Source organism: Moesziomyces antarcticus (genome assembly GCF_000747765.1).
Source record: "Moesziomyces antarcticus DNA, scaffold: scaffold_v10011, strain JCM 10317, whole genome shotgun sequence".
NCBI lineage: Eukaryota > Fungi > Basidiomycota > Ustilaginomycetes > Ustilaginales > Ustilaginaceae > Moesziomyces > Moesziomyces antarcticus.
This window is the reverse complement of record NW_014638999.1, coordinates 46,711-73,919: the sequence shown is the minus strand read 5'-3', so window position 1 is coordinate 73,919 and position 27,209 is coordinate 46,711. Positions and strand designations below refer to the sequence as shown.

The 27,209-nt window shown below is 61.6% G+C and overlaps 13 protein-coding genes across 13 annotated transcripts; 6 read left to right on the top strand and 7 right to left on the bottom strand.

The window, feature by feature from the left end:
* Positions 1–1,907: 1,907 nt before the first annotated feature.
* Positions 1,908–3,569, bottom strand: PAN0_011c4194 (NAD-aldehyde dehydrogenase; the record flags this gene model as incomplete). Its single annotated transcript, XM_014800164.1, has 1 exon — positions 1,908–3,569. One exon carries the CDS (start codon positions 3,567–3,569, stop codon positions 1,908–1,910), a length of 1,662 nt encoding a protein of 553 aa, XP_014655650.1.
* Positions 3,570–4,375: 806 nt separating this feature from the next.
* On the top strand, positions 4,376–6,523 carry PAN0_011d4193 (uncharacterized protein; the record flags this gene model as incomplete). The annotated part of the gene is made up of 2 exons (XM_014800163.1): positions 4,376–4,408; positions 4,514–6,523. The coding sequence occupies 2 exons, from the start codon at positions 4,376–4,378 to the stop codon at positions 6,521–6,523; spliced, it is 2,043 nt and encodes a 680-aa protein (XP_014655649.1).
* A 1,026-nt stretch (positions 6,524–7,549) lies between these two features.
* On the top strand, positions 7,550–9,298 carry PAN0_011d4192 (uridine permease Fui1; the record flags this gene model as incomplete). Its single annotated transcript, XM_014800162.1, has 1 exon — positions 7,550–9,298. The coding sequence occupies one exon, from the start codon at positions 7,550–7,552 to the stop codon at positions 9,296–9,298; it is 1,749 nt and encodes a 582-aa protein (XP_014655648.1).
* Positions 9,299–9,943: 645 nt separating this feature from the next.
* On the top strand, positions 9,944–11,584 carry PAN0_011d4191 (sterol 14-alpha demethylase; the record flags this gene model as incomplete). Its single annotated transcript, XM_014800161.1, has 1 exon — positions 9,944–11,584. The coding sequence occupies one exon, from the start codon at positions 9,944–9,946 to the stop codon at positions 11,582–11,584; it is 1,641 nt and encodes a 546-aa protein (XP_014655647.1).
* Positions 11,585–11,668: 84 nt separating this feature from the next.
* On the bottom strand, positions 11,669–13,282 carry PAN0_011c4190 (uncharacterized protein; the record flags this gene model as incomplete). Its single annotated transcript, XM_014800160.1, has 1 exon — positions 11,669–13,282. The coding sequence occupies one exon, from the start codon at positions 13,280–13,282 to the stop codon at positions 11,669–11,671; it is 1,614 nt and encodes a 537-aa protein (XP_014655646.1).
* Positions 13,283–14,160: 878 nt separating this feature from the next.
* Positions 14,161–15,498, bottom strand: PAN0_011c4189 (lipoyltransferase and lipoate-protein ligase; the record flags this gene model as incomplete). Its single annotated transcript, XM_014800159.1, has 1 exon — positions 14,161–15,498. One exon carries the CDS (start codon positions 15,496–15,498, stop codon positions 14,161–14,163), a length of 1,338 nt encoding a protein of 445 aa, XP_014655645.1.
* A 482-nt stretch (positions 15,499–15,980) lies between these two features.
* On the bottom strand, positions 15,981–17,648 carry PAN0_011c4188 (88 kDa immunoreactive mannoprotein MP88; the record flags this gene model as incomplete). The annotated part of the gene is made up of 1 exon (XM_014800158.1): positions 15,981–17,648. The coding sequence occupies one exon, from the start codon at positions 17,646–17,648 to the stop codon at positions 15,981–15,983; it is 1,668 nt and encodes a 555-aa protein (XP_014655644.1).
* Positions 17,649–17,724: 76 nt separating this feature from the next.
* Positions 17,725–18,261, top strand: PAN0_011d4187 (uncharacterized protein; the record flags this gene model as incomplete). The annotated part of the gene is made up of 1 exon (XM_014800157.1): positions 17,725–18,261. One exon carries the CDS (start codon positions 17,725–17,727, stop codon positions 18,259–18,261), a length of 537 nt encoding a protein of 178 aa, XP_014655643.1.
* A 494-nt stretch (positions 18,262–18,755) lies between these two features.
* On the top strand, positions 18,756–20,237 carry PAN0_011d4186 (uncharacterized protein; the record flags this gene model as incomplete). The annotated part of the gene is made up of 1 exon (XM_014800156.1): positions 18,756–20,237. The coding sequence occupies one exon, from the start codon at positions 18,756–18,758 to the stop codon at positions 20,235–20,237; it is 1,482 nt and encodes a 493-aa protein (XP_014655642.1).
* Positions 20,238–20,399: 162 nt separating this feature from the next.
* On the top strand, positions 20,400–21,284 carry PAN0_011d4185 (uncharacterized protein; the record flags this gene model as incomplete). Its single annotated transcript, XM_014800155.1, has 1 exon — positions 20,400–21,284. The coding sequence occupies one exon, from the start codon at positions 20,400–20,402 to the stop codon at positions 21,282–21,284; it is 885 nt and encodes a 294-aa protein (XP_014655641.1).
* Positions 21,285–21,719: 435 nt separating this feature from the next.
* PAN0_011c4184 (uncharacterized protein) lies at positions 21,720–23,414 on the bottom strand (the record flags this gene model as incomplete). The annotated part of the gene is made up of 1 exon (XM_014800154.1): positions 21,720–23,414. The coding sequence occupies one exon, from the start codon at positions 23,412–23,414 to the stop codon at positions 21,720–21,722; it is 1,695 nt and encodes a 564-aa protein (XP_014655640.1).
* Positions 23,415–23,989: 575 nt separating this feature from the next.
* PAN0_011c4183 (chaperone) lies at positions 23,990–25,704 on the bottom strand (the record flags this gene model as incomplete). Its single annotated transcript, XM_014800153.1, has 2 exons — positions 23,990–24,661; positions 24,784–25,704. The coding sequence occupies 2 exons, from the start codon at positions 25,702–25,704 to the stop codon at positions 23,990–23,992; spliced, it is 1,593 nt and encodes a 530-aa protein (XP_014655639.1).
* Positions 25,705–25,920: 216 nt separating this feature from the next.
* Positions 25,921–26,595, bottom strand: PAN0_011c4182 (uncharacterized protein; the record flags this gene model as incomplete). Its single annotated transcript, XM_014800152.1, has 1 exon — positions 25,921–26,595. The coding sequence occupies one exon, from the start codon at positions 26,593–26,595 to the stop codon at positions 25,921–25,923; it is 675 nt and encodes a 224-aa protein (XP_014655638.1).
* Positions 26,596–27,209: the final 614 nt, after the last annotated feature.

The window sequence follows — 27,209 nt, the reverse complement described above, 5'->3', positions numbered from 1 at the left end:
AGAATCAGAGCAGCATTTCAAAGACAAAACTTGAGGGAGACTGTGTCACGACAGGATAGAAGGTACACGGCACACACTCGGAAGCTGCCGTGATGACTTTTACATTGACACTGAAACACTACGCATCAAGCTTGACGCCCTGCGCGAGAGCGACTGAGGCAGCATGGCAGAGAGTACAATATTCAAGCGAGGGCGACTTGGGACGAGTAGTTCACGGTGCTGGTGGCCCACCTTCACCAGGTCAGGACACAAGGTTCGAGAGTGACAAGAAGAAACATGGTCCTCGCTGCACCAGTGGATGACAGCGTGTAAGAGCGCACGTTCTCATAGATACAAACAACACACACACGAACATGGCTGCTGAGATAATGCATTTCACATTGACACTGAGACCCTACGCATCAAACTTGACGCCCTGGACAAGGGCGACCTGGGACGAGTAGTTATGGTGCTACAACAGGATGGAAGGTTCAAGAGGGACGAGAGAAATCATGCGCGAACCAGCATGGCAAAGAGGACGTTCTCATAGACACTTCGCGACAACACACACTCGGAAGCTGCTGAGATAGTACATTTCACGCTGACACTACGACCTACGTATCTGGCTCTTTCGCATCAAGAGTGGCATTTGGCTCTTTTGCATCAAGAGGAGGGAGAAGGAGGCATGCTCGTCGCTCTACCAGTGGGGAGGGTGCTTGCAGAGCAGAGTTTGCAGAGCAGAGGTAGCAGAGCAGAGGTAGCAGAGCAGAGATAGCAGATCAGAGACGTTCCTCAACGCACTTCGCCTCACACGGCACACACACTCGCTTGCTGCTGAGATAATACATTTCACCTAGAGCCTACGGACCTACGCATCAAACTTGATGCCCTGGGAGAGAGCGAGAGCGACCTGGGACGATTAGGTGCTGGTGGCCTCAGCTTCTCAGCAACGCAGAGCGGACAGGCTCGAAAGAACTTGCACTCACACGGCGCACGCTCGTCCACGGCTGCTGGGATTATGACAATGACACTGACTTGCTACGCATCAAACTTCACGCCCTCGGCAATGTGGGAATGCGGTGCGACGCCTGTTGATATTTGGGCGCTGGCGGTCGCACGCGACGGGCGACAGACTTGTTGATACGAATGCAATGCGATTGAGTGGTGGTCTAATTACAGGATGTGTGTGTGTGTGTGTGTGTGTGTGTACGAGGCTGTGCGAGACTTAAGGGAGCGAGCTAGTGAGGGGAGGGGTACGTGCATGGTACCCCTGAGTCGGGTGTATTGTATGTATGCACGCCTCCAGGGCGTGCATGGTGGTAGAGCGCGTGCGTATGCAGGTACCGGCCCGAGCGAGCCGGATGCCCACCAACAGGCAACCTGGGACGAGTGGTTGTGGTGCTGGCAGGCCACCTTCACAATGTTATGCGTCCGTGGTCTGGTAACCTGCCGGGTGGGATGAGTAGCTCAACCGGAGGCCGGGCGCGCGTATCGGGGTAGTGGAGCTTCCGATCAGTCGCCGGAATCACACGGGTAGCGGTAAGGTCGAGGCGTGTCCTACACTGGGGAGTGAATAGAATACAATCGACGACCGGAAGGAAAGAGGGGGTTGGGGGTGCACGCGCCAGTTTGTGGGCGCGCCGCAGGGTCCGCTCAGGGTCCGGTCATTGCCGCAGTTGACCGGCCTACGAACGGAGTTAGTACCCGGGGGCCGGGTGGATACAACCGACGTCCGGGTGCCGGCTGGTCGAGTCGTAACACACAACAGGACAGAAGTCCCAAGAGAAAGGGTAGAAGGTCCAAGAGAAAAGGAGAATGAATCAGGGAGATGGCAATCGAGGGATTCTGGCGCGCACAGGAATGGAAGGCACTCACACACACTCGGAGAGGGAAAGCAAGGATTATGACTTTCACATTAACACTACGACCTACGCATCAAACTTGACGCCCTGGGCGAGGGCGACCTGGGACGAGTAGTTGACGGTGCTGGTGGCCCAGCGGCAGTACTGCTTCCATGCGTCGCCGCCGCACTCCCTACCCCATCCAGTCGCCTTGTTGCCTCCGAATCCGGCGCCGACCTCTGCACCCGAGGTGCTGACATTGACGTTGACAATGCCGCAGTCGCTGCCGAGGGCGCCCTGCCACTCGCCAATGTTGGTGAGCTTGGTGGTGAAGAGGCTGCTGGACAGACCCTGGCGCACCGAGTTGTTGAGCTCGATGGCCTCGTCGAGCGTGTCAAAGACAGCCACGTTGAGGATGGGGGCAAATACTTCCTCCTGGAAGACCTTGTCGGTGCTGGATGCAGGCATGGTGATGGCGGGAAGCACGTAGTTGCCCTTGCTCTCGACGAGGTGCGAGGCGAGGCCGGGCGAGGAGGGCGAGTCGGGACCAAAGAGGATCTTGCCGCCCGAGGAGCGGATGGTGTCGAGTGTCTCCCAGTATTTTGTGACGGCACGCTGCGAGTGGAGCGGGCCGCAGAGCACCGACGAGTCGGTGGGGTCGCCAATGAGACCCTTGGATTGAAGCGAGGTGTAGAACTTGACGAGGCGCTCGAGGAACTTGTCTGCGACGTTGCGCTGCAGCAAGAGACGGCGGGTGGTGGTGCATCGCTGGCCGGCGGTGCCGACAGCAGCAAAGGCGACGGCGGGGACGGCGAGCTCGAGGTCTGCGTCGTCGAGCACAATGGCGGCGTTGTTGCCGCCGAGCTCGAGGAGGATCTTGCCGAGGCGAGCGGCGACGTCCTGTGCGACGAGCTTGCCGATGTGTTCGGAGCCGGTGAAGCTGGTGAGCTGGATGCGCTCGTCACGGGTGAGGGTCTGACCGGTCTCGACATCGCCACAGACGAGCGCGGCGAGTGCAGTGGGGAGGTTGTGCTTCTTGAGGACGTCGACGATGAGCTTGGTGGTTGCGATGGCGGTGAGCGGCGTGGTGGGGCTGGGCTTCCAGAGGGTGGCGTTGCCGCAGACAAACGAGAGGCAGAAGTTCCAGCCGTGGACGGCGACGGGGAAGTTGAAGGCGGTGATGACGCCGACGAGGCCGAGCGGGTTGGGGATCTCGTAGATGAGGTGACCGGGACGCTCCGAGGGGAGGACGCTTCCCTGGATGGAGCGCGAGAGGCCGACGGCCATGTCGGCGACGTCGATGACCTCCTGGACCTCGCCCTTGCCCTCGGAGAGCACCTTGCCCATCTCGTAGGAGATGAGAGCCCCGAGGGCGTCCTTGTGGTGGATGTAGGCTGCGCAGATGTCCTTCATCACGGCGCCGCGGGTGGCGGCGGGCACGCGGGCAAACTGGCGCTGCGCCTTGTGGGCGGCGGCGATGACGTTCTTGACCTGGTCGGCAGTGGCGGCAGAGACGGTTGCGAGCTTTGCGCCGGTTGCGGGGTTGGTGGAGGTGAGCATGTCGGTGCCAGCGCCGTGCTTCCACTCGCCGTCAAAGACGCCCTCCATCTGGGAGCCGGGGGCAGCGAGGCCGAGCGAACGGAAGACGTCGTCCATGGAGCTGGAGCTGGAGCTGGAGGCAGCAGCGGTCTTGGAGGGCGCCACAGGCGTGGTGGCCGTAGGCTTTGGTGTGGTGATGGGCTCGGGCATTTTTGATTGATCGAAAGATGAAGGCAGGGGGGATGGGAATGTGCTCACACGAGGCGGCGCGCGAGCATGCTCGCATTATATGTGTCTGGACGTCTGAGTGGCTAGCGAAGCTGCCTGTCGCATTGAGAACACGACGGACGGGCATGACGGCCAGCATGGCTACGACGGGCCTCCACGACGGTCTACGCCCGAAGCATCAGAACCACAAAAAAGTGCTAGCGGATGGCATCGCCGGGATAGTGGAGCGAAGGCGCAAAGTGACAGGCGCTGCGCAACAGCCGAGCCGAGCCAAGATGAACGCCAACTAGCCGGTCTGGTATCCACGGCCGAAAGCCACGTCGATCCTGCTTTGGAGCGGCATGCCATGGGTCACGTTACAACAGCAGCCGTAGCAGCAGCAACAGCAGCAGCAGCAACAGCAGCAGCAGCAGCAGCAGCAGCAGCAGCACTCATCAGGGGGCTTCAAGGGGGTTTCGACTGCGGCTCCACGGCTCGATGTGATGCGGCGCATTGTGTGACATTCAGAGTGCATTTCGCGGGAAAATGCCGAATCTCACCTCGCAGGCAGTCGGGCAGTCTCGGCATTTCGCCGAACTTGAATTGCGCCTCGCGCATCGGCCGTGCCGCGTTGGGTTGCTTGGCAGAGAGACTCGGCATTTCACCGAGCTCGGATCGCCCAGACCGGAGCCCCTCTAAGCCTGATGATAGCGAGGCTTAAGCGTGTTGACACGGCGATGTCCAATACCGCACATCCATTCGATCGCTCCGTAACGTTATCTGACTCAGGCTGGCTCCTCGAATGCACCATGCCTCCCGACCCTCTGACCGGACAAGTTGCCGTGCGCCTCGATCGGCGGTGCAAGCTACGAGTGCGAGCATGCAAGAGAGTATATCATAGCCGCACTCATGGCTGTAGCAATGACACATGCACCCACTCCTCGCAGCCTGAACCTCCTTCCTCGGCCATTGATAACGTGAGCGCCCAATGTGCTCGCACAGCCAAGCCTGAAGCGATCGTCCCGCCTGTTATGAATGCATCCGCGTGTCGCTATACCTTCCTCCCGTCGTCGCTCTCGTCTCCCCCACGCACATCGCGCACTCGTCAGCACCACCACCAGCTCGACCACCTCGATCTTCCGCAGCCCAGCCTAGCCCGCCGCAGTAGCGAGCGCTGTGACGTCCACCCGTCCGTCGCCCAGCTCTACCTTCGTACGCTTCCACCCAAACCTCGTCGCAAAAAGTCGGCCTCAGGCTCGGTAGAAATGCAGGCGGGTATTGCATCCACGAGCGCTGCTGGCGCTGGCGCGGCCGGCAGGGCCAAGTCGCCAGCGGGCTTCAACCCAACCGCGAGCTTTGTGCATTCGCAGCAGCAGACGTTCCCTGCGCTTTCGGCGACCGACTCGAGCGAGGTGTCGTCGTCGTCCTCGTCGACCAGCTCTTCGCGCCGCAGCAAGCGCGTCACATCCACCCAGCTGCGCGCACTGCTGGCGTCGAGCATGTCGAGCATGTACCAGACCGAAGTGCCGCTCTACGGCGAGCTGCTCGACATCATCCGCACCGTCAACGCCTCGTGCATCCGACGCTCCCCGCACGCCGTGAGCGACGACGAAATCTCGCGCCTCAACGTCGAACGTCACGGCGCCATCCGCGTGGGTACGCCGCAAGAGCTCGCACTGCTGGCGCGCATCTTTGGCGTGTTTGGCATGATGCCCGTCGGATACTACGATCTGTGGAAGGATGCAGGTCTGCCCATCCACGCCACCGCCTTCCGCCCCGTGGGCGCCGACAATCTGGCGCGCAATCCGTTCCGCATCTTTTGCAGTCTGCTGCGCATCGACCTGATCGCCGACGCCACCACGCGCGAGCTCGCCCAACGCCTGCTGGCCAGTCGCCAGATCGTCTCGGATCGATGCATCGAGCTTCTCACCAAGGCCGAAGCCGCTCTTCCCCCGGCGCGCAGCGGTGTGGACGAGGTGGCGATCGAGGGACTGACGCGAGTCGAGGCGATCGAGTTCGTCGAGCGCGTCGTCGACATCTTTGCCTGGCACTCGGACACGCCCGTATCGCTTTGCGAATACCAGCTTCTGAGCCGAACCCACCCGCTCGTGGCGGATATCGTCAGCTTCCGCGGTCCGCACATCAACCACCTCACGCCGCGCACGCTCGACATTGACGAGGTGCAGTCGAGCATGATCGCGCGCGGCATTGATGCCAAGCAGGTCGTCGAAGGTCCTCCCCCTCGGCACTGCCCCGTTTATCTGCGCCAGACGAGCTTCCATGCGCTTTCGGAGCGCGTCAGCTTCCTCGGTGCGCCAGAGGGCGTAGAGCACGGCCAGCACAAGGCGCGCTTTGGCGAGATCGAGGCGAGAGGCCAGGCACTCACGCGCAGAGGTGCGAGGCTGTACGACGAGCTCATGGCCCGAACCGCGCGCGTCAAGAAAGCCGCCGAGTCGCAGGCATCCACGCCCCTGGGCACTAAGGAGTGCGAGCGTATTCTTGTCCAAGTGTTCCGCGATGGATTCGTCGACGATGTGCACGGGATGATGCGCGGTGCGCTCGGATTCTTCATGTACACCGTCCGCGATGGGGCACTCGCAAAAACCATGGCCGCTGGTACGCACGATAGCGCATCGCTCGCAGCCATGGTCGAGGCAGGAGCGTTGGCAGCGGAGCCCATCACCTACGAGGACTTCCTCCCCGCCTCGGCCGCCGGCATCTTCCAGAGCAACTTGCCGCAGACCACCGCTTCGGCCGCACACAAGCCTGAGCACGTGGTGGCCGAGTGCGACGAATCAGCGGCGAGGAATCGACTCGAGCACGCCGTGGGCGGAACGATCCTCGACTACTTTGCCCTGTACGCCGAGCAGCAGGCACTCAGCCTGCGCACCGTCGCCGCACAGCTCAACGTCGACTGGACAGCGCTCCTGGCACAGCTCGACACCGAGGGCGCATGAATGTAGCTCGCACTTGGCAGCGGGACCCTTGCCAATGTCAATTCTGAATCTCTTGATCTAGGTACCGTTTGCGTTATCAGTCGCGAGCGAGACATGGTGACAAGAACGTCAATCGCGACCATAGCAAGCACCCGCAAATGGCGGCCGAGAAAGCAGCGGCCGAGATTGCTATCGTCCCCAGCGCGCGTGTGGCCCGTGTGTGACAGGGCGGGGCTGGCGGGGGGGCGGCTTCTTATCAATGAGGCCGGGCAGGCACGGGGGAAAAAGACGCTCGGAATCTCGGCCGTGCGGGCGAGATGGAGCTTTCGATCCCACGACGCGGGCGGGCGCTCGCTATCTCTGCGGAAAGCGGACGAGTTTCCGCACTGCAGCCAATCACGCGCCTCGATTGGCTTGTCTGCCTGTCTCTCCCCGCCTTTTTTTTCCCTTTCGGGCTGTCATTTGAGCCGCCACTCAGACTGGCTCGAGATAAGCGGCTCTTGTTTGCTCCGTTGCGCCGGTCTGAAGCCTGAGCCTGTTTTTGGCTAGCTGTCAAGGAGCCTAGCTGCCGCGCCTCGCCTCGCCTCGCCAAGAGAGTGGCCCGAAGTCGACCGCCATCAAAGCTCCGCCTGCTCTATCGCATCCGCGTGGGTCGTTTTGCTATCTCTTGTTGCACTCCGCACCCCCCTTCTCCCCCCGCACAATGATGGCTGTAGGGCTTGCAGTTGCGACTTAGCATCGGTGCCTCGCTCGAGTTGCCGTCTCACTGCCTCGTGGCATCTTCTTTGTATGCGATCGTGCCTCTTTTTTGCTTTCCCCGTATCGCATGTGATACCGATACCGCGTCTTTGCTATCGTCGTCATCCTCTGTAACTGCAACTTGCACCGGCAAACGCACGCTGCAGCCGAGTGCATGCATAAGCATCCAAGCTTCGTCGACACATACATAAGCCATCCCATCTTGGCACCCTTACCGACCACTTCCCTCACCGACATCATCCTTCTCCATCTCCCTCCTTCGCCTTTCTCTCCTCCAAAGCTAGAAACATGTCGCTGGTCAAGCGCACCATCAATGCGGTGGCCATCAAGGGCTCCGAGCGGCGTCCGGGCGAGTCGCGCGGCAACGCCATGCTGCGCAATGCAGACCTCCTCCCCGTCGCGCCCGATCGTCGCACCTGGGGCTGGATGAACTTTGCCGCCTTTTGGATCTCGGACGGCCTCAACCTCAACACGTTCATGATCGCATCCACCGCTGTCTCCGCCGGCCTCACCTGGTCGCAGGCATGGGCCGCCATCATCGTCGGCTACTTTGTCGTCGCGCTGCTCGTCGTCGCCACTGCCAGGATCGGTGCAGTGTACCATGTGTCGTTCCCTATTCTTGCGCGCAGCACGTTCGGCGTGTGGGGTGCCATCTGGCCTATCATCAACCGTTCGGCGATGGCTTGCATCTGGTACGGCGTGCAGGCGTACATCGGCGGCCAGTGTGTGACGCTGGTGCTGCGATCGATGTTCCCCAGCTACGCACGCATGCCCAACCACCTTCCCGCAAGCGCCGGCATCACCACCATGGACTTTGTGAGCTTCTTCCTCTTTTCGCTCATCTCGCTGCCGCTCGTGGTGATCCACCCGACCAAGATCCGCTTCTTCTTCAACTTCAAGAGCGTCGTCGTGCCAATTGCCGCCATCGCCTTCTTTGCCTGGTCCATCGCAGACGCCAAGGGTCTCGGACCCATCGTGAACCAGCCGGCTACGCTCAAGGGTTCCGCTTTTGGTTGGCAGTTTGTGGCGTCGCTCATGTCGTGCATCAGCAACATGGCGACGCTGGTGCTCAACATTCCGGACATCTCGAGGATGGCCAAGAACAAGCGTTCGGTCACCTGGTCGCAGATCCTCGCCATCCCCTTGACCTTTTCGCTCACCTCGTTCCTCGGCATCATCATCGCTTCGAGCTCGCACGTCATCTACGGCGAACTCATCTGGAACCCCGTCGATCTGCTGGGCGAGAGGCTCAAGCTGGACCCGTACAACTCGGGCGCGCGCGCGGGCGTCTTCTTTATCGCGTTTGCTTTCATCATTGGTCAGATCGGCGTCAACATTGCGGCCAACTCGCTCTCGGCCGGCCACGATCTGGCAGCCGCATGCCCTCGCTTCATCAACATCCGTCGCGGAAGTCTGGTGGCGGCTGCGGTTGGATTCGCCATGTGCCCCTGGAACCTGCTCAAGGACAGCAACAACTTTGCGACGTACCTCTCGGCCTACTCGCTCTTCCTCTCGAGCATCAGCGGCACCATGATGGCCGACTACTACGTCGTGAGGCGCGGCAAGCTCGATGTGCCCAGCCTCTTCTCGGCGAGCTCGGGCAAGACCGACGGCCAGCCACACGCCTACCACTACTGGCACGGCATCAACTTGCGTGCGTTTGCCGCGTACGTGGCGGGCATTGCCATGACCGTGGCTGGGTTTGCCGGTGTGCTGGGTGCCGAGGTGTCGGTGGTGGCGCACCGCATGTACATCCTCGCGTACCCGATCGGCTTCCTCGTGTCGGCGCTCGTGTACATTGGGCTGTGCGAGGTGTTTCCCGTGGTGGGCGGCGTGTCGGTGCGCGCACACAAGGACTTCCTCGAGCCCGAGTCGTGGGAGTCGGACATGTGGGAGGGCGCACCCATCGAGGGTCTCGACGCCGCAGCCGACGCAAGCGCCACCACCAGCGACATCGAAAAGGCCTCGGCCACCGACCACAAGTCGCCCACCCACCAGCAGCAGGTGCTCTCCACCGAGTACTATCTGCAAAAGTAGGCCCTCTCCTTGTTTGCTCCGTCACCTCGCCTCCCGTCTCTCTTTGTAGATCCTGCCCATGTATTTGTAGAAAGCTTCTCAGCCTCGTCGGGATGTCGATACCTCGTTGGAATGCTCCAGCTATGCTTTGCCTCGTCCTTGTCCTGATCGATAGAAGAGTGTGCTTGTGATGTAGATCGCCGATGTGGATACGTCGGAGCGCCGATCTGACGCAGTGGATGTGGCTGTGACATCGAAATCTTCCGATTGGACCACCAAAAAAGAGTGCCAAAATTCGCGAGTTCAGGCTGTGAAAAGCGGGCCAGAAAAAGCAGCCGCGAAATTCGAAAAAGCGAGGCTGAGGCAGCGCGTGAGTGCGTGCGTGCGTGTGCGTGTGTGTTGGGTTGAATTGGACGGTCGCAGCGACACGCGTGCTGGCAAACGGCGGCTGTCGACACGTTATCCGGCTGGAAAAGTGGCCAAAGTGACACGATTTTGGACGCACCCTTTCTTCCGATTCCACACGCGTGGGCTGAGGCTGAGGCTGAGGCTGAGGCGAGGCGAAGGAGAAGCGCGAACCGCTCGCTGCATTGCAAATCACAGCCAGAGAGGCTTCGCGTCCTGCAACGCTGCTTGCCACCATCATCAACACTCTACTCTGCAAGCATGGCCGTCTCCGAGTCGCTGCTGCAGCAGCTGTTTGCGCTCACGCCGCTGGCCGATGCGTCGCCCTCCGTCAAGGCCATCTCGCTCGTCGTGGTGCTGCCGCTGCTCGCGGTGGTGCTCAACGTGGCGTCGCAGCTGCTGCTGCCCAAGCCCAGGAACCTCCCGCCCGTCGTCTTCCACTACGTGCCCATCATCGGCTCGGCAGTGTACTACGGCATGGATCCGTACAAGTTCTTCTTCGAGTGTCGCGCCAAGTACGGCGACGTGTTTACGTTTGTGCTGCTCGGCCGTCGCATCACCGTGGCGCTCGGGCCCAAGGGAAGCAACCTGGTCTTCAACGCAAAGCACCAGCAGGTCACCGCCGAGGATGCCTACACCCACCTCACCACGCCCGTGTTCGGCAAGGAGGTGGTGTACGACGTGCCCAACGCCGTGTTCATGGAGCAGAAGAAGTTCGTCAAGGTCGGCCTCAGCATCGACAACTTCCGCGTGTACGTGCCGCAGATCGTCGACGAGCTCACCGAGTACATGCGCACCGACCCGCGCTTTGCGCCCTTCCAGAAGGGTCAGTCGACGTTTAGTGTGGACATCTTCCAGGCCATGTCCGAGGTGATCATCCTCACCGCGTCGCGCACGCTGCAGGGCAAGGAGGTGCGCGAAGGACTCGACAAGAGCTTCGCACAGCTGTACCACGATCTCGACTCGGGCTTTACGCCCATCAACTTTGTCATCCCCAACCTGCCGCTGCCGAGCAACTTTAAGCGCGACCGTGCGCAGAAGAAGATGTCGCGCTTCTACCAGGACATTGTCGCCAAGCGACGCGCCGCGGGCCACTCGGGCGCGTCGGACGAAGAGCACGATATGATCGCGGCGCTTATGGAGCAAAAGTACAAGAACGGCCGCGAGCTGAGCGGCGTCGAGATTGCGCACATGATGATTGCGCTGCTGATGGCGGGGCAGCATACGTCGTCGGCGACGGGATCGTGGGCGCTGCTGCGGTTGGCGAGTCGACCCGAGATCATCGAGGAGCTGTGGCGCGAGCAGGTGAGCGTGTACGGCGAATCGGACGGAAAGCTGCGCGAGCTCGACTACGAGACGCAAAAGACGTCGGTGCCTCTGCTGGATGCGGTGGTCAAGGAGACGCTGAGGTTGCATCCCCCTCTGCACTCGATCATGCGCTACGTTAAGGCGGACCTGGCTGTGCCTGCTACGCTTGCGGCTCCGTCGAGCGCGCGTGCCGATGCATCCTACGTCATCCCGCGCGGACACTACATTATGGCCGCCCCCGGTGTATCGCAAGTGGACCCCGCGCTGTGGAAGTCGGCCGAGTCGTTTGATCCTCATCGCTGGCTGGACAGTGCCACGGCAGCGGCTATGCAGGACTCGGGCGAGGAACAGGCCGATTTTGGATTCGGCATGATCAGCACCGGCGCCAACTCGCCCTACCTCCCCTTTGGGGCGGGTAGACACCGCTGCATCGGCGAACAGTTCGCTTACCTCCAGATCGGCGTCATCATCGCCACGTTCGTGCGCGCATTCAAGTGGGAGCTCGAGACGAAATTCCCCGACCCCGACTACCAGTCCATGGTCGTTCTTCCGCAAAAGAACGGCTCCAACATCACCCTCACCCGCCGCACCTAACCTTGTCTCCTTCCTTCCACAAAGTGTAAATATCCTCTTCTCGTCTTAGAATGTTCTTTGAACTCTCATTGGTCGGTGGGCGGACTACTTGTGCTGTTCTACACGCTTCAGTGCGTCGCTGGGGAGTGGGGCGGTATCGGCCTGGTTGCGGGCAAAGTCGAACTCGAACTGGCCCAGCAGGCTGAGTCCTCCGATGCTTGTGCGTGGTTGCGCCTCTGCGCCGGCGGTGGGGTCGGTGAACGGATCGTCGCCGAGCCAGGACGTGCGTTCGTCGGCATCCAACGGCGAAGCGTGCTGGTCGGGCTGCACGGCTGGTCCGAACGGGTCGTCGCCAAACGGAATCCCCAGTGTCGACGTCGACACGGTCGACGTCCTTTCGAACCTTCCTGCCCTTGGAGGTGCCAATTCTCCCCCATGCGCCGGGTCTTGAAAAGGATCCTCACCCCCGTCCGCCTTGGTGCGCTTGCCGCTGGGGACGCGCACGAGCTGCGCCTTGCCGCCGTTTCCGAGCTGGACGCGACGCGCGCCCTCGGCGCTGACGGGCGTGATGACCTGCGGTGCCGAGAGCACGTACGAGAGACTGCCCGAGTGCGTCGAGCCGATCGTGTTGACCGTGGCGGCCGACAGCGGTCGCTCCGAGCGCGCGTACGCCTGCACCGGGTCGATCGACATGAACCCGTACGCCGGCTGCTCCTCCACCCCCGCCGGCGCGCTTGCGAGCGGCGACGACGGCGACGCGCCCCGCTGCGTGTCGGGAAGACGCAGGTTGAGGTCCGGTGCGCGTGTAGGGCGCACGGGCGCCTGACGCGCGGTGTTGACCTCGATCACGCGCGCGCCGGGTGCACGGTGCGCAGCGGATGGCAGCGGCAAAGAAGACACCGTCTCGTATCCCTCGGATGCAGCCTCGTCTGCGTCCTGCGCAGTTGTCGGCGTCGTCGGCTTGAATGCGATGGGGATGATGTTGTGCGAGCCAAAGCTGGTGCCGGAGCCGATGCTGATGCGCGGTCCAGCGGCGCTGACGAAGGATCGTGCGCTAGAGCGTACCGAGTGTGCCGTGGCGCGCTTGCCCACGCCCGCCGCGGCGGCGCCTGCGCCGGTGGGAAGCGGCGGCATGGGTTCGTCCTCCTCCTCCTCTGCGCCCTCGGTGATGCGCGACAGATGCGTCGCAGCTCCAAACGAGCGGCGGCGGAATGCGCCGGGCGCCGCAAGCGCGCCGAGCGAATCGCTATCCTGACTAACGAGCGAGCCGGTCACCTGCGTATACTCGGTGAGGTCATCGTCGTCCGCAATGGCGAATTGCGAGCCAGCATCGTCGCTGCCCGCCCTACCACCGCCGAGCTGGAGCGTCGTAGCCTCCTTTTCGTTTTTGAGCTTTTCTCGGCGCTCGAGTGCGTTTTCATGCAGCGCGATGCGGCGACGCTTCGCCCTGAGCCTTCGCCAGAACCACCAAGCAAACGCACCGAGCGCGACAATGACGAGCGCCGCCAGCCCACCGCCCAGCGCCGACTTGTTGGGGCCGCTGTCGGCGGTGTAGCCTGGGATGGGGACGCACTTGTTGACGGGACAGTCCTGGCACGATGTGCGGAAGATCTGCTGGCACTGTTGGCCCTTGGGACACGCGGGGCAGGGCGCGATGTTGTTGCAGACGGCACAGCCGTCGCGTTTCTTGAGCACAAATGAGGAGGAATGGGATCGCATCGTGGCGGAGGATGTCGGAGAGCGAAACGATGAGACGGAGCAGAAATGCAAAGATGGAGCGCGTGCAGATGATGCGGTGGGGGTTGCTGAGATGAAGCCGAGACGGGTCCAGAGAGCCAGCTCTGGAAAATGTGCGGTGGGGCGCAATGCGAGTCGAAGAGGGAGAGTGCTGGAATGAAGACGGACAGACGCGGGTGGAGAGGGTAGGAGAGGGAGAGAGAGCGGGAGGGAGGATGGTGGTAGTAGCGGTGGCAGCGGAGAGCATCAGCATGCGGAAGCAGTCCGACCCAGAAAGGCAGGCAAGCGCGCGAGGGTTGGGCTCTGGCGCTGTGCTGTGCTGTGCTGGTCTGCTTGGCAACTCGCCTTTTTCCGGCTGCACGCCGACGCTGAGCTCTGATGGTTGCCAGATTTCCACTTGGCCGTCGCCCCTTTCCGCGCTCAGCACCGTTCACGCCGCTAATTATCGATGCTCCGGATGGCTCCCGACCGCCTTCTCACGCTCTGAGTCAGCTCGGATTGATGCCGACTTGCGAGCCTCGAGCGCCGAAACCAATGCCAGAGAAGGGTCGACAGGGGCAGAGGAGCGTGCGGCGATTCCGACGCCAGCAGCAGCAGGGCAGCGAGGCACCGGGGCGCGGCGCGTGGCGAGCCCAAAAAAAGAGGTGTTGGTTTCAGTGTGGAAACGCTGCTCTGCTCTGCGTTGCTCACGCTCGGCTGCCGCCAAATCCAGGGTCCGCCCCCCCTTTTTTTCGGCTCGCTCTGTTCTCGTTCTCAGCTCTCAACTCGCCACTGACCTTCCTCACTAGCTCAGCAGCTGGGCTCGGATCCACTTGATATCGATCCAGAATGCTCGATTCTATACTCCATGCGTGCCTTTTCTATAGCCTGGTGCGGAGCCATGCGAGTAGTGCATCTCGAATGTTCGTCCGGATGCCGCCTGCGTTACCATCTGCCGCTGGTGGGGACGAGTTGGGTCCCCATGGCGGTGGCAGCGCCAGCTCATCGTAGCGTCGGCCCTTGAGCGCGTGCACGACGCTGCGCACCTCGTCCTCTGTCCGCTGCTGCTCAAAACTCGCATCCACCACCTTGGCGTCGAGCACGATGCCGTGCTTGGAGTGGATCTCGATCGCAAACGGGCCCCAGCCATTCTCCTCGGCCCCATGGGCTTCGAGCTCGGCGGGATGGTGCACAGCTACGCGGTGGGTGAATTCGGGCGTTTGGCCAAACACCCACTCCCAGCTCTGCAGCTCGTCAAAGTTCTCCTGCAGCTTCCACCTGCCGCTATTGCGTTCGGGCTCGGCGAGCCACGACTCGTCCACCTCGATGTGCGATCCCGGCTTGGCGTTGTGCGTGCGCAGGAACTCGGCGACGACGGCCTGAACAAAGACGTCGTGCGTGAGCATGTGCTTGCGGTCCGCAAACGCCTCGCCGAGATTAGCGACGGGCGCAGGGACCGACGCGACGCCCTTGGTGACGAGCAGCTCTCCGCGCTCGTTGCGCAGCGAGCTGCCCAAGCTGCCCAGACTTGCAGACAACAGCATGGTGCCGTGGTGGTACGCGCGCGTGTTGACCAGCTTGTACGCGCTCCCGCTCACCTTCCTCTCCTCGCACCCCTGCTCGTCCGCCTCGGCCCGCGTCTTCGCCGTAGCGCTGCGGTCGAATCGCGGCTGGACGCGGATGCAGATATCGTTGCGCTCGTTGACGTACGCTCCGCGGTCGGCGCGCGCAAGCGGGCTACGTGAGAGATGCAACCCGACGGGCGTGGCGTTGAGTGCACGCGCCACGAGCTCGGCATGCGTGCGCCGGTCGAATGTATCGCGCGGCATGTGAAACGAATAGTTGGTGTTGCCCAGATCGTGGTACACGGTGCCGCCTCCCGAGCGCCTTCTTACCATGGGTAGGTCGATCGATCGCATGGCTGCTGCATTGAGCTCCTTCCACGGATTCTGGTTGCGTCCCACCACCACGCACGCCGCATTGCGGTACAGAAAGCACACCGGCACCGCCGGATCCACCGTACGGAACAGATGATCTTCAAACGCCAGGTTGAACCACGGATTCGAAGAGCGAGACACGTACGCTTGCGGTGCGACCGAGCCTGAGCCCGAGGCCGCCGCAGCCGTGGCCATCCATCGCGTGTCGTGCCGTAAGACTGCTGCGACCGAGCGCGAGGTCGCGCGCACGCCGACGCCGACGCCGCTAGTAAGCGTGAGCATGGTCCCGCCGCCCGTCCAGCTGCAAAGTCGGGCGCTGCTGGCGCTGCTGCTTGTTCGAGCGCGAGTCCCCAATCCAGCGTTGGTGGTAGTGGGTCGAGAGCCATGCTCAGCGCTTTTAGTCTGCCGACACCCCGCGTCGAGAAAAATCCATCTCGCTCGGGAAATCCGCGCTGTGGCCGCGTTATTCGCCGAAAGCTCACGACCTCCGCTCACCTTGTCTTTCTCCCACTTCTCACCCAGCGCAGCCCAAGTCACACAGCGATGGCGGAAGGAAAACGTATGTATATCAAGTCAAGATGCGCGCCTGCTCGAGTCCCGAGGACCAGCGAGCGGCTCAAGTTGTGAACCCAGATGGGAAAGTGGAAGAGAGGGATTGTTCGGTGGGAGGGCGACTGCTATGGGGGGCTCATCTAAGAGCGACTGTGGTATATCCCCAAGGCGGTGGGTGTAGGCATTGTTCCGAGAGAGGGTAGGTGGGATGCTTAGAGCATCATGGCACCTGCCAGCACAGCAGCGGCAAGCACGACGGCCGAGGCGCTGTTGGCGAGCTGCGAGGCGCCGCTGGCAGCTGCCGACGACCCAGGGCCCGAGCCGGACGAACCCGACGAGGAGCCCGAGGAGCCCGACGATGCCGAGGAGCCGGACGAGCCGGAAGAGGAGCCGTTGGAACCCGAAGAGCCGGACGAGCCGCTGGTGGACTTGGCAGTGGCAGCGGACGACGAAGCGGACGAGGCCTTGGAGGTGACGAGCGACTTGATGCCGTTGGAGATGGTGGCGGTGGTCTGGCAGTTGGACGTGGACGGGGTGGAGTAAGCGGCAGTGGGGGTGACCTCATCGGGGCTACCGTTGGTGTACGAGTAAGTGACACCGCCAGCGACGTAGGTTCCGGTGAAGAACTGCACAAACGTCGAGGTCTGACCGTTCGCCTCGGGGTAGAGACCGGGAGGGTAGGCCGAGTCGCCATCGCACGTCTCAAAGACGTCGTCGGCGTAGTTGCCGGGCATGACAAAGTTGCAGCCCATGACGTCGAGGGTATGCTGGCACTCGAGAGCGGTGGGAGCCTGTTCCGACCCGGCGATGCAGACGCGGAAGCAGACCTGGTTGGACGAGGCGTAGTTCATCCACTCCTCGTAGAAGACATCTTCACCCGAGACGTTGGAGGTGACATTACCACCGACGGGGTTGCCCATGTTGGTAGCACCGTGCGGGTCGAGCTCTCCGCCCTCGTCGCCGGCCATAAAGCCGATGCTAGTAAAGTCGCCGACAGCCATGAGCTGAACGTACAGCGGCGTCTTGACAAAGTGCGCTCCGGTCACGGTGCCGTCCGGAATGACACGTGCGTTGTTGCGCGGCTTGGTGCAGTACGCCACGGTGATCTCCTCGACATCCGCCAGAGGCTGACCCGTTCCGGGCGGGGCAAAGGTGCACCAGTCGTCGATGGAGTTGATCGAAGCCAGACGCGACACCGAGGTCTGGTTGATGGGCGTGTTGAGCTGCGGCGACGCAGGGTTGGTGGGACCATTGCGGTTCGTCGACTTGACACCGGGATAGTCGGCGCTGGCAGTGCCGTAAGTGAAGGCAGGCACGCTCTGGGCATGCACAGCAGCAGCAGCAAGCGCACCAGCACCCACGAGCGACGAAACGGCCTTGGTGAAGAGCATCCTGACGAAGAAAAACAGGGAGGACTTTTTGGGTAGAGACAAGGATGAAGGGGATAGGACAAGATGCACGGCGTCGACTCGACCAAGCTTTTGAGGAAAGCGAGAGCGAGTGGCACCGAGGGGGGAAGCGCGCGCAAGGACATCTGGCCACCGGAGCGAACGAGGCGCGAGGGGAGTGCAAGCCGGCGGCCCAGCGGCAAGAGGTGCGCACGCCGCGAGATGCGCACAAACACGCAGCGCATCTCGAGGCGATCCCGCCAGACCCAAGCCGCGGGGGGGGGGGGGGGGAGAGCTTGGATTTGTGCGCGCCGTCCCCCCTTTCTCGACATGGCTCTGGGCAGGATTCGAATCCCGACGCGGTGCGGCAGCGGCAGGGTAAGGGGCGGCGAGACAGCATGGACGGCCGGACGGTGCTGCACGAAGCGAATCGGCGGCATGAAAGCGCAGCCAAATGGACAGCGCGGCAACACTGTTGTCATCTTGGGACATCGGACATCCGAGGGGCGTCTCGGAGCGGCACTCGAGGCGAAAAGAATCATCAACGGCTCGCAACCGGCGGCATCGCATGGCCATGCACGGCGGCTCGCTGCAGCCGAGTCGTGCATCAGCGCCGTCGCCCTCCCTTTCGACTGCCAGCCGCTCCCTCGACTCGGTCCATGTTCACCGTGCTCAGCTTTTGGATCCCATGCACAGCCGATCGACGCAGAGCAAACGTACGAGCTTGAGCGTGGGTGACGGACCAGCGTTGCGCAGACTCGGTTTCGATGCGCAGACAGGCTCGGGCTCTTTTTTTGGGATTGGCGCGCGCTGTCACTTTTTCCTGCCAGCCGAGCCGCTTTGGGATGCACAGCCTCATGCCTCGTCCATGCTCGTTCGGCCGTCGCGCGCGCATCCCGCAAAGAAAAAGACGCCGAGCAGACGAGGGCCGAGTTGGTGTTGTGGATGGATGCACCGAAGATTTCAGCTGCAGCTCGCCTCCGAACCAGCATGTGGCTTTCGGCCGTCGAGCATGGCCTTTCTGCCTTCTGCCTTCCACTGCCGCTGCAACTTGCGCGATCGACAGATGGCTTGGGATCTGCACGCCCACCGCACCCTCCGCTAGCTCCACTCAGAGCCATCCGTGCCGGCGGTACATTAGCGTGCATCTGCAGTGGGTCTTATCTTTGGTCACCTTCGGGATGATCAAGCGAGAGAAAACCAATTTGATCGTGTTAGTACAGACCTTCGAACAGAGGGAAAAGGGCGAACGAGAGCAAATCGGCGATAAGGAATTGTGGAGAGCCGATCCAAGATTCGGCGCCAAGCCGCGAGCTCTCTTGGCTCGAGCTGCACGCACCGCACAATCGTCTCGACCGACCCCACCGACCTCCTCCTTCTCGCGCCCACCACCCATCTCGACGCTCAGGGTCCAGCGAGTCAGTCCTCCAGCGACGACAAGCTTTGCACCATCGCATCCACCTCCGCATCGCACATTGAGCGACGCGCGCGCCAACTCTCTCATGACTCTCGCCTGCTGATACCCTCGGTCCATCTATACCGCATAGCACCGCGTAGCACTGCGTAGCACCGCGTCGCGCGCAATCTGGACAGTTCACCATGTCGTACCATCCTACACACGCGAGTGCGCACCATCCGAGCTTCCTCAATGCCAGCCTGCCGCTCGCGTACGCGCATGGACACAGCGCCAATGCTAGCCAGACGACCAACACGTCGCTGCTGGGCAGCACCATCTCGTCCCACTCGTTCCCCATGGCACCCTCACCGAACAACGGCACACCACAACCGCAGCCTCCACCGCCACCACAACAGCCGCCGCAACAGCCGTCGTCACATTCGCAGCCTCAACAGCCAGCCGTTGCAGCACATGCGCCACTCCAACCGCAGCCGCAGCAGGCGCAGGTGGCAGCACAGCAGCCATCCAGCTCGGTGCCACCAGGCGTCCCCGATGCGGAAGGGCTGATCGCTCCACCATCCATGCCGCTCGAGCTCGACTTTGACAATCTCGAGAGCGCGAGCAACTACATGCACACCTACGCGCTCTCACAGGGCTTCGACATCCGCATCCAGTGGTCGGCCAACAACCAGACGCGCATCTGCTGGTCGTGCTACCGCGGCGGCTTTCCCGAATCGCTCAACCCCGACGGCACACCCAACACCAAGAAGCGTCCGATCCCCAAGGACAAGGAGCGTCGAAAGCGCGGCTCGCTCAAGATCGGATGTCCCTTCCGCGTGCAGTGCACCAAGAACTGGAAGTCGGGCAAGATGGAGCTGCGCATTTTGGAGGGCAGGCATAAGCATGCCATGGAGACGGATCGCGAGAATCTGCCGAGCCAGGTGCGGAGGATAAAGAACCAGCGCAAGGCGCACGAGTCGCCAGGCGCTCCGCAGGCGGGGAATGCGGCGGCGAATGCGGTCGCCCAGGCCGCGAATTTGAGTGCCACACCAACGCCAGCACCGACGGTGACGACGACGCAGGGAAAGGCGCGCGCGAGCAATGCGGCGAGTTCAGGTAGGAACGGGAGCCAGCCAGCGGTTCGACGTGCACAACAGCGGCAGCAGACGACTATGACGTCCACGCCCGATCTGCTCGTCAATGCCGCCGGTCCCTCTGCCCATCTCATGCTCGCCACGCCCTCGGCGCTCAGCACACCCACGCCCTCCAATGGCGCGTTTGAGCTCGGCCCCGATCTGGTGCTCAACGGCGTGGCCAGCGAGGGGTCGGGGGTCAAGGTCTCATTCGAACGCCAGATGCTCAACCTCCTCGGGGTTTATGATCGCTCGGATGCTGCGGGGCGCGCGATCCTCGATGCCGAGTTGGACGCGATGCGGTTGCGTGCCGAGGCGAGGTTGCAGCCTGCCACCGCGCGCAAGAAGCGCAAGGCTGCCAGTGGTGACGAGGATAGGACGCGGCTGAATGGGTTGGGCTCGCCCATGCGACCGCAGGCTACGCCCGTCGTGAGCACGCCTGTGACAGCATCGACGGGGGTGGGACAGCCCCCGAGCTCGGGCAAGGGCAGTGCACGATGTAGCAACTGCAAGGAGTACGGCCACAACCGTCGACGCTGTCCGTTGGGCTAGGGCAATGCCAGCTTTCGTATGATTCAACGTGTGCGCGTGAGAGGAGGGTTGGAGAAGAAATCGGGCTGAATCGGGCCACTTGGAGATCCAAAAATGCATGGATCACCCGAGTTCTAGATGGCCGGTGATACCTTGCTACCATCATCACGAGGGCCAGCAAGGATGGCGGAAAAGTTTAGCAAGTTTCGCGATCCGGGCACGGGCATCCAGGTCTTTCTCACGCCCGTTTCGACACGCACCACCATCCTCCTCCCCATCCTTACCCTGCTCGGCATTGTTCGTTGCGTCCTTGCTTTGGTCGCGTACGCAGTGTACTTTATCGCCCCCAGTGTTGGGGTTCGACTTGGACTGGTAGCGCTTGGGTACTGGCGTGTTTCTCCAGACTACCGAGGTAAGGTGGTGGGGAGGGTTGTGGTTGCGAATCACTCGAGTTGGATCGACCTGCTTCTGCTCAGCGCGCTGTATCCGGGGGCTGTATTTGTGCAGCCTGTTCGTAACGACGCTCAACGGGCCAAGGGGAAAGTCAATGCTGTTTCGGCCAATACTCGAATGACCGGTGTCAACGATCCAAACCTCGCCATTATCGGTTACGCACTGCTACCTTTGCATCACGCTCTTCACTACGTTGGAGACCTTCCTCCAACCACCCTGCCGAAGATGTTTAGCGATATCGATTCGGCGGTCAAAAGCGTGCGACGACCGGTGGTGGTGTTTCCCGAAGTTGTAACGAGCAACAACCGGGCGCTCCTCCACTTTGACTCTGCCCTCGTTCCAAACGGCGACGTGGTGGTGGTTAGCATAAAGTACGCCTCACCTTCGCCTGCCGCCCCTTCATCGGTCAGTGCCCCTTTCCAACCAGCCTGGAAACACGCCCTTAAACTCCTCTTCACTTCACCAGTCAGAAACGTGACGGTAAAAGCGACAATGGGGAGGGAGGATGTGGGTGGAGTGTTGGCCGGGCTGGGAAGGTGGAAACGGACCGCCATCGACTGGACCGCCAAGAGGGAGTTTCTCGATCTCGTCCAGGCACGAACCAAAAAGACCTAGCAATACCACTTCGTTTGCCGCTCAAGTCAGAGTGTGGTACGGTTTGGGCGCAGTGTGGAAAGCGTGCATCGAGGCTCGTGCAATGTTACGACGCTGCTGCATCAACGCCTCACCAGCATCCAGTGTAGAAAGCGCTCTCGTGCATCGCCGCCGCGCAGGCTGAAGGCTCGATCCCCCAAAACCCAGCTTTGCAACACTCGCGCTTGGAATCGCGATGCACTTGCAACCGCACAAGCCGCTCCCAAAGTGCAAGCTTGACAAGCTTGAAATGCGAGGCATGCGTAACCCCCTACTCTCGCCATCTAGCGCCGTATCGTGCCCCAAACGCTCGCAAAGCTCGCTGCCCCCACCATCGCAACATCCCTCTCGCCACTCGCAAGCTGCTGCGTTCAAATCGGCTTGCGTTGCTAAAAAAGTACAAAAATGCTTTCGAATCTAATCCTCCGACAACGACGCCTGCTGCTGCCACAGCGATCTATGTCCAGGACAGGCGTTCTCCGTCTGCCACTCCCTCACCCTCGCGGGCATCCATCCCGTCGTCTTGGCGGGTTCATCCGGCTTAGTAATGCCAATCCTTAGGAACTCCTTGGTCCATCTGCACTTGCCCTTGGCCGGGGCACCTGCTCTCTTGCGGTGCGAATCCGTGTCTTGCCACTGCCACAGCACGCAGCCTTCGTTGGTGGCACAGATGCTCTGGCACTGCTCGGGCGAGAAGGTAGCCAAATCGGTCGTCTCGCTGTCCCAGTCCTCGATAGCCTGCCACCCGGAAATCGATACGCCGTTGCCGCCTTCATCCCCATCCGACCCCCCGCGCAGCAACGCCACGCGGAGGAAATCAGGCAGAAATTCGTCCCAGATATCACCCCATCGCACCGAATCGCCATCACCCAGGCGAGAATCAACGCGGCGGGCAAAACGGTACAAATGCGCAGTGTCGGCTGGGGTGACGTGGTGCAGCGTGAGCAGAGGTTCGCACCAGTTGCCGCGGTGGAACTTGAGCACGCGCGGCGGATCGCTATTGAACCTCTCCCTCCCATCGGGCGACAACTCCTTGAGCGTCACCCCGGGCGTATCATAAATCGCCTTGGAAAGCAGTGCGTCTCCAAATGCCGACTTTTGGATGAGCTCATCGTGATGATGCTCAAACTCGGCGTCTTTGCCAAACGACTGGGCCACGAGCGCACCGGAGAGCACAAACCCGCTTCCGCCGTGCGTAAACATGGTCGACTCGCCGTCGTAGTCGCAGAAAGTCGGATGCCCCAGCATGAGCTGACGACGCGAGTCGAGTGTGCCCAGCCAGCGCACGAGCTGGTTCCAAAACACAAAGGTGTCCGCCTCGACTACGACGTACCACTGCTTGCGCGGAAACCGACGCCAGGCCTCGGCGAGCATGGGCAGGAACTTGTACTTGTCGAGCTTCCAACCTCCGTCCTTGTCGTGCATGGCCCCGAGGTCCTGGTTGCCGTCGTGGAGCGTGGTGAGCTGTGCGCGCAGCTCGCTAAACTCGTCGAGGCTGCGGATGGTGTCGCTCACGTTGGCGAGCGCATCGTACAGCTCAATGTCACCCACGCGCATCGTGGCGTCCGAGACGTAGAGCCGGTTGGGCGCGTAGATGTGCGAGAGCGGCTGCTCGGCAAGGTGGATGAGCAGCCGGCTGTGCACGGTCGCGGAGCCCACTTTGGTGATGAGCACAATGTCGTCCTCGAGGCGTGGCGCCGCAGTCGACATGGATGAAGTGGAGACCGACGCGGATGATGTGGATGCGACAGGCGCCGAGGGCGTGGACCGATCGAGCAGCAGCAAGAGTGCGAGCAGCGCACACACGCCGAGCAGGACGTACGTCTTTGTGCGCTTCACCACTTCGGCTGCATTGGTGAGGAGGGCGTGTGTGTGCGCGCGCTTGGTGGGAGTCGGCGCACGATGCGATCGATGTGATGGATGCGCGTGGGTTGGAAGAAACGACGCCTTTTCGTCGAGTTCGTACGGCTGGTCGTCGTTGCTGAGGTGTGGATGGAGCGTGGCGATGGCATGCTGGAGGGGCGACGAAGAGAGCGACGAGGAAGCCGAGGGACCTGGAGCGTTTGGGTCGGTGGGATCCGTGGTAGGGACGCGCGAGTACGAGGATGTCATTCTTGCGGCACCTCAACGCATACACGGCGTCGAATGGTGGGGAGGAGAAGAGTGCGAGATTGGGATGGAGGTGGCGTGGATATAGGAGGTTCCGATGGCGGCAGGGCCGACTTGGATGCGTTGCTGCGGTGCAGTTGCTGCTGCGGAAGCTCCGTTGGATGCGATGCATTGAATGCACGAATGCACGAATGCACGAATGCACGAATGCACGAATGCACGGGACAGCGCTTGATAGGAGCAACGCCGACCTTTGACTGTCGAAGAAGAGTTTCATCACACTCTGTCGGCGGTTGTCATGGCCGACCCGCGGTGTGATGTGTGGAAAGAGTGCTGCGCTGCGCAACCGGGCACCGCCACTCGACGCGGGTACTCCGATGCAATGCTCTCGGACTTGGGCCCGACACTCTTTCTTATCGGAGCGCTTCCGCTCGGCTGCACGCGATCGAAGCGACATGTCCACATGCTCCAAAAAACCAGAAATTCACCGACTGCTTCCCTGCTGGCAACACAAATCTTTTGCCAAAAAAAAATACGATTTCTTTCTACCTGGCTGTGTGTCGAGTCTATTCGCGCTGCTACTGCCTGGACTGCTCCGGCTGCGGTTGGCTCTGCTGCTCGAGCCGACGCTGCTTCTTCTTGCTGGCTTTGCTCGCCTGCTTGGCAAACATGCTACGACGCGCACTGAACGTTGCCTGCGACAGTGCAATCTCCTCGCAAAGCATCGTCAGTGCCGCCAACGAGCTCGGATCCCAGTCGTATCCGCTTTCCCCTCCACTGCCTTTCGCCTTGCCCTTGCCTTTGGTCTTGCTGTTTGAAAGTGAATCCGATACGGCACCATGCAACGCCGTCGCTAGGTCCGCTTTGGGCAGGATCGTGCGCGCATATGCCTCTTGTGCTTGTCTTGCTTCGTCGTCATCCACGTGGCTGTTAACCACTTGCGCTTCGCAACCGTCTTCGCTACACGATCCCCATTCGTACTGTCCTTCGTCGTCGTCGTCGTTGAGAAAGCTGCCCGTGTGTGTTTTTGGTGTTTCTGGCGCTGGCACCTCGTGAGATCGGTGGATGAGCGCGTCCAGCTCGTCGTACAGCTGCGTCCAGCGCGGGTCGTCGGCATCCGCATTCGCCAGATCATTGTCCAGCAGCGCCTGCTCCACCACCGCCTGCGCCGCTGCAGGCAGCCGCTTGTTGTATCCGGGAAAGACGCGTGTCGAGTGTCTTGCTTCCGCATTCGCACGCGTCCTCTTGGCCTGCATTTCCCCAAGTGCGCTCATTGCGGCACGGGTCCCGTCTGCGTCTGCTGCGACAGCACACGCTGCAGCAACCTCGTCAACACTTCCGCACGCTGGCTCGCACCCAGGCCCATAAACACCTCGGCCACACTCTTGCCCTTGGCGTCGCGAATGCGTCCCAACTGGCTGCCTGCAAATGCTCCTGCCAGCGCACCGGGGATGTTGCCCACGATGAATCCAAGCGCCGTTCCCGAGGCTCCTCCGACGTACTTCCAGACCGGCGCTACGCGGTGCACCTCGGGTCGAAGCAGCTCCTCGAATACGTTGGCAAAGACGCCGTCGGCTGCAGGCTGGCTGCTACCCCTGCGTGCGTCGTGGCTGGCGTTGTAGCTCTGCTCTTCTTGGCCCTCTTCCTGCTTGAAGGCGCCCGGGAAGAACGACTGGAAAAAGTTGGCCGAGTAGCTCTGTTCCTTTTCGCTGTACTCGGACGCTGCCTCGTCGTCGTCCGAATCCACACCACCAGAGAAGAACGAGTTGGACGATGGGCGCGAGCTTCGAAGCTCGTCGTATTCGCGTCGACGCTGTGTGTCCGAAAGCACGTAGTACGCGTCGGCGAGCGTCTGGAACTTTTGGGTATACCGCTGGCGCTCCGCGGGCGTGGCGTTGGGGAATCGGTCCGGATGCGTCTTGAGCGAGCGTCGCTTGTACGCCTCTTTGATCTCGGACGCCGTCGCGCGCGCCTCCACTCCAAGCGTACGATAGTAGTCCGGCAGCGGTGCGTCCATGCTAGAGTGCAAAAGTGGTTGGTTAGGTTTGGGTGGCGAGCGCAGTAGCGGTGGCGATGGTGATGGTGGTGGTGGTGGTGAGAGCGCACGCCTGCCCAGCTGAGCCAAAGAGCTTTTGACGCCACTGCTCGCTGGTGAGAGAGCCACGTCGACAGAGCCCCGGCGCAGTTGACGGCACAGAGGCAAGCCAGCCCAGCGCAGCCAGCCGACGACGTCACCGTGTTCCACTCGCTCAGAGCCCCAACAAGCGCCCAGGGTCCAGCGTGCGAATTGCATGTGAAATGCTGAATCACGCTGAGTCAGTCCGAATCTGCTTTTCGACCAGCAAATCGTTGTTAAGCCTCCATTCAACTCCACTCCAGCTACGGCACCTCAGGCTCAGGCTCGAGACACGAAGCTTGTATGAGATCGTTATAGATTATGCGCATGCCAAGAGGGAAGAAAGTACAAGATCGCGAGCAAACAGTGATAGAGAGAGGGAGAGGCACACGATCAGTGATGGCCCTCGTAGTCGCGCTGTTTGACGCGGATGATAAAGTTGAGCAGTACAGCGATGAAGAGCGCGGCGCAGATGAGCGGTGGGCCGATGAGGTCGTCAAAGTTGCCCGGGTATTTGGTCTTGATGAGCGTCACCCTTCGCTGGTAACTATACAGACCCCAAAGCAGCGTCAGCACCGCGATGCCCGCATAGACCGCTCCGAACATCTTGATGTTGCCCGACGATAGGTACTGGTTGTGGTGGCCGGGATGGTCGTCGTTGTGGTGCTGGAAGAAGGCGTCCGAGTTGAAGAGGGCGAGCGCAAACGAGCCGATCAGCACCGACACGCGCAGCCACGAGATCCAGGTACGCTCGTTGGCGAACCACACCTTGGCCTCCACCTTGCTCTGCGACACGATCTTCTTGGGCTTGCGGATGCGTGGACGCGAAGAGGCACCGTCGCGCGACCCCGATGCCACCGCGCCGTATCCATTCGCATCCGAGGGCGCATTGTCGTCGCCATCGTGGTTGCTCAGCAGCGGCTCGCGTTCGGCGTACTGCGAGTCCGGATTGAGTCCAAATACGTTTTGCAGCGCTACCACCGAGCGACGATATGCAAACGCCAACGTGCCCTGCTGCGGCGGATTCGAGAGAGAGGCGGCGGCCTCGCGCGATGCTGACGCCGACATGTGGGAGTGGATGTGTGCGATGGAGGATGTGTAGGAGCGGATGGTGGTGGTGGTGGAGGAGCTTCGTCCCGCAATCAAAGCCCCGTCGTGAGGAGCGGTGGGCGAGCCACCAACTCCGCAAGCGAACGTGCGCAGGCTGCAGCTCGTGATTCGATTCGGCTCGGCTCGCCAGAATGCTCTCCAGAATATTATCGCGCGAATGAACCGCCCATCCGCATCCACATCGCCGATCTCGCTTCAACACCACCGATTCGCTCTCAGCGCCCGCTCGGCATGCAGGGTTTGAGGCGGTCTGCGGCAACGACACCGCTGTCCACCCACGTCCCCACAGCGAGCCACGCTTGGAGTGGTTGCAACAGCGGCAACCTCGTTGTTCTGGTCGACGGTGCTCGGTGGTCGAGGCTCGCTCTCGTACAAGATAGCTGCTGCCTGCCCTCGAGGGTGTCGCTCTGTGGCTGGCTTGTGCAGGAATGTAGCACTGCACCCACCTGTGCGATGCAGCGTTGGTGGCGGTGGGCAGCGGGCAGTGCGGCTTCTCTTTCTTGTTTCTCTCTCTCGCACCAGAGCTCGAGATTTTTTTCGCTTTTTCTTCTTCTTGCTCGCTCGGCCGCCAC